This window comes from Sinohyriopsis cumingii, chromosome 12, assembly GCF_028554795.1.
Source record: "Sinohyriopsis cumingii isolate HCF-2022 chromosome 12, ASM2855479v2, whole genome shotgun sequence".
Taxonomy (NCBI): domain Eukaryota; kingdom Metazoa; phylum Mollusca; class Bivalvia; order Unionida; family Unionidae; genus Sinohyriopsis; species Sinohyriopsis cumingii.
Window position 1 is genome coordinate 41157368 of NC_142972.1, and position 9617 is coordinate 41166984.

The 9617-nt window shown below is 31.9% G+C and overlaps 1 protein-coding gene across 1 annotated transcript in view; it reads left to right on the forward strand.

Moving 5' to 3' along the window:
• Nucleotides 1–9505, forward strand: part of LOC149786319 (protein O-mannosyl-transferase TMTC1-like) — a 138938-nt gene extending 129433 nt beyond the window's left edge. Inside the window, exons 15-18 of the mRNA XM_089976720.1 lie at nt 3407–3544; nt 4300–4428; nt 5333–5410; nt 6975–9505. Coding sequence (XP_089832846.1) covers nt 3407–3544; nt 4300–4428; nt 5333–5410; nt 6975–7100 — 471 coding nt within the window. The 3' untranslated portion in view covers nt 7101–9505. The remainder of the gene's footprint in view (nt 1–3406; nt 3545–4299; nt 4429–5332; nt 5411–6974) is intronic.
• Nucleotides 9506–9617: the final 112 nt, after the last annotated feature.

The following is a 9617-nucleotide window of genomic DNA, read 5'->3' on the forward strand; positions in this document are numbered from 1 at the left end:
CTATTGTATAAATTTGTACATGCATCCTAGAATAGACCATGGCTTATTGACAGCACACCTGATGTATAAATTTGTACATGCATCCTAGAATAGACCATGGCTTATAGACAGCACACCTGTTGTATAAATTTGTACATGCATCCTAGAATAGACCATGGCTTATACACATCACAGCTAATGTATAAATTTGTACATGCATCCTTGAATAGACCATGGCTTATTGACAGTACACTTATTGTATAAATTTGTACATGCATCCTAGAATAGACCATAGCTTATAGACAGCACACCTATTGTATAAATTTGTACATAATCCTAGAATAGACCATGGCTTATAGACAGCACACCTAATGCATAAATTTGTACATGCATCCTAGAATAGACCATGGCTTATAGACAGCACACCTATTGTATAAATTTGTACATAATCCTAGAATAGACCATGGCTTATAGACAGTACACCTATTGTATAAATTTGTACATGCATCCTAGATAGACCATGGTTTATTGATAGCACACCTATTGTATAAATTTGTACATGCATCCTAGAATAGACCATGGCTTATAGACAGCACACCTATTGTATAAATTTGTACATGCATCCTAGATAGACCATGGCTTATTGATAGCACACCTATTGTATAAATTTGTACATGCATCCTAGATAGACCATGGCTTATTGATAGCACACCTATTGTATAAATTTGTACATGCATATATTTGGAGGTTAACTGGGTAAGCTTGATATTCCTAAATATTTCATGCTTATACAAAATAATGTAATTCACTCTTTGTTTTTAATTTTGCATACCTTTCAATTTATAATACATGTAAACATCATTGATTTATACAAGTCAAAATATTTGTCCACTAATGTTTGGTACAGAAAACTTGTATTAAAATATCTTGCAAATATTTGTTCCTTTTAACTCAGAATAATAAATATTTTGACCTGTAATTATTTGTACACCCCAAAAATAATTATCAAAAATGTACAGACAGTAAGCACAGGTATAACACAAAAAGATTATCACTCAAAGACTGATTGCTGTGAAGTTCAGGTAGGACACAAATAGTCCTAACACTTGAGGAGTAGTTATTATCAAGGAAAGATAGGACACAATCAGGCCTGTTGATCAGGGAGGGATTCTGTGAAGTACTGGTAGCACACAAACAGGCTTTTTACACAAGGAGTGATTATTGTGAAGTATTGGTAGCACACAACAGGCTTTTTACACAAGGAGTGATTATTGTGAAGTACTGGTAGCACACAAACAGGCTTATGAAACAACTAGTGATTATTGTAAAGTACAGGTAGCACACATACAAGCTTTTTACACAATGAATGATTATTGTGAAGTATTGGTAGCACACAACAGGCTTATGAAACAACTAGTGATTATTGTAAAGTACAGGTAGCACACATACAAGCTTTTTACACAATGAATGATTATTGTGAAGTATTGGTAGCACACAACAGGCTTATGAAACAACTAGTGATTATTGTAAAGTACAGGTAGCACACATACAAGCTTATTAGACAAGGAGTGGTTACTGTGAAGTACAGGTAGCACACAAACATGCTTGTCACACAATGAATGATTACTGTGAAGTACTGTTAGCACATATTAGTAATCAAGTTTATCACTTGAGGATTAATTATTGTGAATGAGGACAATTGCACTATTACTCTATTCATTGACAGCATATATGTTGTTGGTCTCACTTTTGTGTCTAAAATTTATATTCTTTCAATGAATCATCAAACATTCTGAAATGCTTTAAGCACTTAATGAAATCTGTACACTGTTATGTATTTTGTCCCTTTTTCATTTGCATGTGTTCAAATTTAAATTAAAACAATCAGCAACTTTATATTGGCAAAAGTAACATTACTTTATCATGCTCAAGGTTTTACAAGCTTCCAGTTTAATTGAAAAGTTTTTATAGTTTGGGTTGAGAACAAAACCTTACATGGAATATTTTCAGTATATCGTGTACTATCATATGGAAAACATATTGTTCTCACAGGGTAGATAAGATAATTGATTGTCAAGAGGTTTCATTCCTACTTTTAAATTTAACAAGAGAAGTTTGAATGCAGAAAGTAATTGCAAAGATGTGGTGACCATTTCATTCACAGTACACCCAAGAAAACTCTTATACACATATTACTCCTTGAAGTTTTTAATTGTCAGAAACTATTGCTGTTAATAATGACAATATGCTGCTGAGGCTGATGCAGTCATTAATATTGTGACATAAACTGCTGAACCTGATGCAATCATCCCTGCAGAGTGTGATATAAACTTATGCAGTCATCTCTACAGAGTGTGACATATAACTGACGCAGTTATCTTTACAGAGTGTGACATAAAACTGATGCAGTCATCTCTACAGAGTGTGACATATAACTGATGCACTTATCTTTACAGAGTGTGACATAAACCTTATGCAGTCATCACTACAGAGTTTGGCATAAATTTCTAAATGCAATTACTACAGAGTGTGACATACATTGCTTAAGCTAATGTAGTTGTCATTACAGAGTGTTACATAAACTGCTGCGGCTGATGCAGTTATCGCTACAGAATATAACATAAACTACTGAGGCTGATGTGGCATAAACTAGTGATGCTGATTCAGCCATCAAAACAGAGTGTGACAAACTGCTGAGACTGATGCAGTCTTCACTAGAGTCTGCAAAAAATGCATGAGGCTGATGCAGACATCAATAGAATGACATAAACTGCTGAGGCCAATGCAGTCTTCACTAGAGAGTGTAAAACACTGCTGAGGCTGATGCAGTCATCACTAGAGTGACATAAATGGCTGAGACTGATGCAATCATCTCTACAGAGTGTGACAAACTGCTGAGGCTGATGCAGTCACCACTACAGAGCATTATAGCTTTGTTTATTAAGTAATGATCAGGCATAGAAAACAACTAAATAGCATTCCACAACTATATTGACATCAAATGCAAAATGGATCATTTTGTAAATTTTTTTTCTTGAAAAATTGGAATTTGTCTATATAGCCCTCAGCTGCAATGTATATTTTAAGACTCAATCCTAATGAGGAAATTAGTGTGCGATTTTCAGCTGTAATTACATGATTTCCTCCCATTTTTTACATAATGCAAAATCCCTGATGCACCATCATTTAGTTATGAGAAAGAGGTGCTCAGGTTAAAGAAGTGAAGACTATATTAATATATTCTGCTTGAGAGGTAAATGGTGAAAAGTATTTGACAAACTCTTTAAGATTGCATGTGTCCAAATTATTTTCATTTCCTTAAGCCTAAACATTATATTGATCAAGATTATGATTTGGCCCAAAAATAATATATGGAATTTATTTTATTATTCATCCATAAATAATTAATGACTCTTGTATTTCCTAGGCTCTGACTCTTGGAAGTTTGAACAAAATCAGCCAAGCTCAAACAATATTTCAGCATGTCCTCTCCATAGATCCAGGTCACATAGATGCATTAAGGCATCTTGCAAGCTCCTTTGGCGTACAGGGCAGACACAGTGAGGTAAAAAAAAAAATGCTATAACTATTTTACTAAGCATACATTTTGTTTTCCATTTTGGCAAGCAATATACTGTTACTTTGCAAAATATTTAAGTAAATTGCATAATGCATAAAATGGAAGATTATGAAAGTTTGTTGCATTTTACAGATCCTTATGTTGTAGATAAATTGCATAATGCAATAAACTGTGTATCATAGCAACCACCATGATGCAATAAATGTTGGTTATATGCAACAAGTGCCTATATATCACTGTTCTGTATATCACTGTTCAAGGAAATCTTTCTCACAAATTTGTTAAAGACTTCTTTTACCGTATTTTGATGGATATATACATGAATGCAGGCAAAGTATATACATGCATATACATATGCATGCATAACAATGTAACATGCTTACATATATACATATATTCTACGTACATGTTTTTTTTCTTTCTTACTTGCTCATGTTTGTTTTCATTTTGGATGCAGCCTGGATATATTAGTTTCCTGAATGACCTCTTACAAGCAATTTACTGGAGTTTATTGTTCCAATATTGATATTATTCATCTTTAAAAGATTTGTTTAAAGTCAAAGGAAAGTTATGTCCACTGATACCCTTGCTAAAGAGGTTTCAAATAGGGGTGGGTGGATGGGTTAAGCAAGGATTTGTGAATTAAACTCTAGACAACATATGGTGTTCTTCTGCTTACTTTAAATGAAAATTGTTATGAGACATAAAAAATAATCCTGTAGTTTCTGTTTATTTCTCAGGCAGTGAATTACCTACAGATGGCCATATCAAAACTTCACCATTCTCCAGATCAAAATATACTCCCTGATCTGTATTTTGAGCAAGGAAACCATTACAGGGACTTGGATCAGCTCAATGAGGCATTCAGGGTTGGTTCCATGTTATTAAAATATGAATTTGAGTAAAATTACAAAATCTGATCTTTCATTTAGGTATTTAAATTAGCCTCTTAACTGTCTTTCATCTCACATTATAAACTTTCTTTATAGTTAAATGTCTTTCATCTCACATTTGAAACTTTCTTTAAAGTTAAATGTCTCTCATCTCACATTTTAAACTTTCTTTAAAGTTAAATGTCTTTCATCTCACATTTTAAACTTTCTTTAAAGTTAAATGTCTCTCATCTCAAATTTTAAACTTTCTTTAAAATTAAATGTCTTTCATCTCACGTTTGAAACTTTCTTTAAAGTTAAATGTCTCTCATCTCACATTTTAAACTTTCTTTAAAGTTAAATGTCTCTTATCTCACATTTTAAACTTTCTTTAAAGTTAAATGTCTTTCATCTCACATTTGAAACTTTCTTTAAAGTTAAATGTCTTTCATCTCTTATTTGAAACTTTCTTTAAAGTTAAATGTCTCTCATCTCACATTTTAAACTTTCTTTAAAGTTAAATGTCTCTCATCTCAAATTTTAAACTTTCTTTAAAGTTAAATGTCTTTCATCTCACATTTGAAACTTTCTTTAAAGTTAAATATCTCTCATCTCACATTTTAAACTTTCTTTAAAGTTAAATGTCTTTCATCTCTTATTTTAAACTTTCTTTAAAGTTAAATGTCTCTCATCTCTTATTTTAAACTTTCTTTAAAGTTAAATGTCTCTCATCTCACATTTTAAACTTTCTTTAAAGTAAAATGTCTCTCATCTCCCATTTTAAACTTTTTTTTTACTGGTTCTAAATTTAATAAATTCAATTTGTCACAAGCAGTTTATTTTCAGTTCTAGTAGATCTTTTAAGTTTATTTAAATGTCGATTTATTTTTGTGCATTTCAGTGTTATAATATGACGCTTCAACTGGATCCTACAAAATATAAAGCTCATGCCAATGTTGGTGCTATATATCACATCCAGGTAACTTTCCTAATATAAGTTTAACATTAATGTAACAAATGACTTCTTTCATAGGTTTTCCTCAGGTCATTCATGCAAGCTTTAATTCCCTCGTTTGATACTGAATGTGCACACAGTACCCATGGAATCGGGAAATGAACTTGGGGGTTTGATACTGAATTGAGATGTACTGTTAATTCATTTATTTTTCATTGGTATCAGTTTTTGGACATTTTCACAATGACATTTTTTCAGTGCTTAAATGTGTTGGTGGGAAAGAGATCCTGTAGGATATTGTTTTCACTAGAGGTTCACTTATTGGTGGTGAAGAGCTCCTGTTATTTTCTCTGAAGAAGTTATTTTTTAGTGACGGAGAAAATACTTAGTCCACAGGAAAATACCTAACTCATAAATGTTCATACAGTGACAATGGATTACTTGTAATATTGTTTAAATAATGTTCTAGATGTGTGTGTGCAGAGAGAGGACAAAATGATTTTTCTGCTGTGGATTTTCAAACAGGATGCATTCATTAAGATGGCTGCCAACACTCAATGATCAACTCAACTGCCTTTCATCACTTGCCATCACTGTACTGGTTTTTGTTGTGACCACTACAGTTAATACATATCATAATAATATTGAAATATATACTTAGAGACAAAATGGATTATGGATTATGGATTCATCTATCACACCAATGTCCACTTTCTCACACTCTTCTAACTCAGAACATTTTTCATTTGAAGGATTTTCTGATGTAGAGCTAGACCTTCCTCTTAAGGACTATTTAGAGGGTATTATCTACAATGTGAAACATTTAAATTCAACCAATTTCACAATAACAATTTTGACAACTGGATTTTTCCCTCAGTTCCTGGAACAAATTAAAAAGGAATTAAAATTTGATTCATCCCAGTCAAAGTTTACTATTACAACACATGCTGATGACTAAAATGTGTACTTATTTTTATTTTTAATTTTGCTGAAAGTCTAATGGAAGTTAGGGGTTATGGGTCAATGAAATGGAAAGATAAGAACTTCATCAGAATGGCTACTAATCTATTTTTAGAATCCCCTACCAGTGAAGACAGTTTCAATTCCACAGGTTTACCTGATATAGTGGACTCAAATGAGAGTTGTAGTCATAGAAACCAAGGCAATTAGCTCCCACTTCCTTGGCATGATGTAGCCAACTATGTGGTGAAAGTAGCAGTAAAAACCAATCAATCAACTGTGTATAACAGGTTTCTTAAATTCATGCATTGTATGCCTTAAATGTTGATAAACTTTAAATTGGTGTAGGTAAAATAATAAACAAAAACACAACTTCTATTTTCTTTATTACCTAAATTCAATTCTGCATCTGCTTTCTCTTTGTAAAACATGCTTTCTTTCCATCCTTCATTTCCTAGTTTTCCCAGTAAAAGTCGCATACCCTCTGTATAAAAGCCATCTGTCTATAAAAACCATTTTTGGCAAATCCTGGCCTATAAAAATCATTTTTGGCAAATCCTGAAGGTGGCCACTATAATCAGGGTTGACTATCATTATTATTATTATTATTATTATTATTAATTTTCAGGGTGATTTACAGAAAGCCAGACAGCATTATCAAGCTCTTCTGTCACACGACCCAGATAATGAAATCGTCAGAGAGAATATACAAAAGTTAGACCGACTGGAACAAAGGCAGAAACTACAGAACTAACTGAATGTTATGCCATGATATTCATCTCCAGAATTCCTGAACTTTGGATACTGTTTTAAATTTTCATCAGAAATCTCAGCATTATGAGTGATTTTTTCTTTCTTTGACAGCTGACATTCAGCTATATTCCATGTTCTTGTATTGTTTTGTTTTTATTTATAGGTGTAGTCTGTTTGACTTGGAAGTGAACCACCTTTTTTCCTGCTTTATTTTAGAAAGTTTTCTCCTACTGGTATTACTTACTGTTCAAATCAAATCAAAGATAAGGACATATTTTTTTAAAATATTTGAATACTGAAAAAAAGTTGTGAAATTTTAGACCTTTTTAAATACAACTTTAAATGTTGATTACAAAATTATCTGTAATTGGGGTCAAGGACACTCTCCATTTCTTACTAGACACTGCATGGTCTCACAGTAAGAAGGCATTGTTCCACTGAATTCTGTTGAGTGAATAAATTCAATTAATGTATGAATAAATAAATGTTTCAGCACACAAAAAAATATTGATAATAAAAATGAGTTTGGGGAAGAAAAAAATTATGGAAATATTGTGCATTCAAAAACAGAAGCAAAATCTTCGCATATGTTCTTTTATATTATATAAGCCACAAGGAGAAAATATCAGATCCACATTTTAAGTAGAGAAATATACATTTTAACATTGTTATATATATCTTAATACAAAGAGCTGATTGTTCATGTGAGACTGAATAGCTGATTTGATCTGCAGCTAGTGAAGTTGTCGATCAAGGCCTGCACTTATAAGTTCATGTTTTGAATGAAATTGGGGCCTGAAAGAAAACTTGAAAAAAAGTTAACATTCTTTTCAGTTGCAATTCCAATTCAATAACTTGCTGTGTTTTAATAATTAGTACTTTAACATACTCATCCATGAAAATGGTAAAGGTGTACTTCACTTTCAATCAGTACCATTCTTCATGCCGGAGATCTCAATGCAGTACCCTGCTTCATGCCAGAGACCACAATGCAGTACCATGCATCATAAAAAGATCTCAATTCAGTACCATGCTTCAAGCCAGAGATCTCAATGCAGTACCATGCTTCTTGCTAGAGATTTCATTACAGTACCATGCATCATGCCAGATATCTCAACAAGTTATCTGCTTGAAATCCTCAACTTTGACTTGTAGGAGGGTCATTCCAGATTAAAATTGTATTGTTTCAATCACTCTTTCAGTTTAAAGTATTACTTTTCTAATCTTATGATCTGAAGTAGTTAATGCAAAGTAATATTTGGATAACCTTCCATGAGTTCCATATAGATAGTTTTGCCTGATGTCAGATTCCTTCATGTGAGCTCTCTTTCAGTTAATGAAAACCATTATAGGGAAGATAAAAAAAGATGACAGTCACTTCTGTAAGGGAAGTAAATCCAAATGACAAAGAAATACATCCTTAGCAAACAACACAAGAAAACTTGAATTAAACTGATGATATTCTGGGTAGTCCTGAAGGATTTATCTAGAAAATATCTGATTTATCAATGATAATTCCATCTTTTTGAAATGAAAATATTCCTTTCTATTTACAAAATCTCCTTACACTTTGCTGTATTTGTCCCCCGACATATTGTTGTGTATTGTCAGATACTGATTCCTATATGGTTATATACTGTCATGCATTTCTTTGCATAGTATTGCTGACCATGTTTAAAACTGTTGAGCATAGTGCTATATTTCAGCTTTTAAAAGTATTTTATTAGTTTTTACATTTTTCATTTGTTTAACTATTATCTGTGATGTTATATATCAAAATGACCGAACCCCATACAGCATATAAATTATGTCAAAGATTTCAATATTTGATCTCAGTATGCATCAATTCAGGTTTAATTTTTATTTTCTCAAAATATTTTTCATTTACCAAACGACTTTTAGTTGAGCAAAAGGCCAGATCATAAAACTCTTGAGCTTGAGATTTGTGGTCAACCAATCACAAGAGACCTTACTTTATTAACATCTTTTTTGATTGGCTGACTGTAAAACTCAAACTCAGACTCATTAAAAAAGTTTGACACATGATTGGTCAGTGTATAATTAGACATTAACCAATCAGACATCATAATTCGTAGTTAGTTATGTCTGAGATTTAGCATCAGAACTTTATTTTTATAACCTCCGGGCAAGGATGAAAGTGTTCATTGTTTATAAGTGTCAATTTAATTTTGTCATATCTTTAAAGAAAAGTGACATAATATACTCTCTCACATTAAATCAAGAGATGTATATTTTTTACTTGTTATATTTATGCAGAATAAATTGAATTTTTAAAATGCATCATAGTTATATAAAGTACCGGTAGAACAATATTAGATATTTTTAATATTGTTAGAGATTTATTCTCTATGAGACTGAAATAATAAAAGTTATTTATATTATTTATATCACACTTGTTTGTTCTGTTATAATATAAATGTATCATGTGCTAATTCTGTCTAATGTTGTTAGACAAATTATCATTTTTTTGTCTCTTTTGCAATCCTTGCAAGTTGAG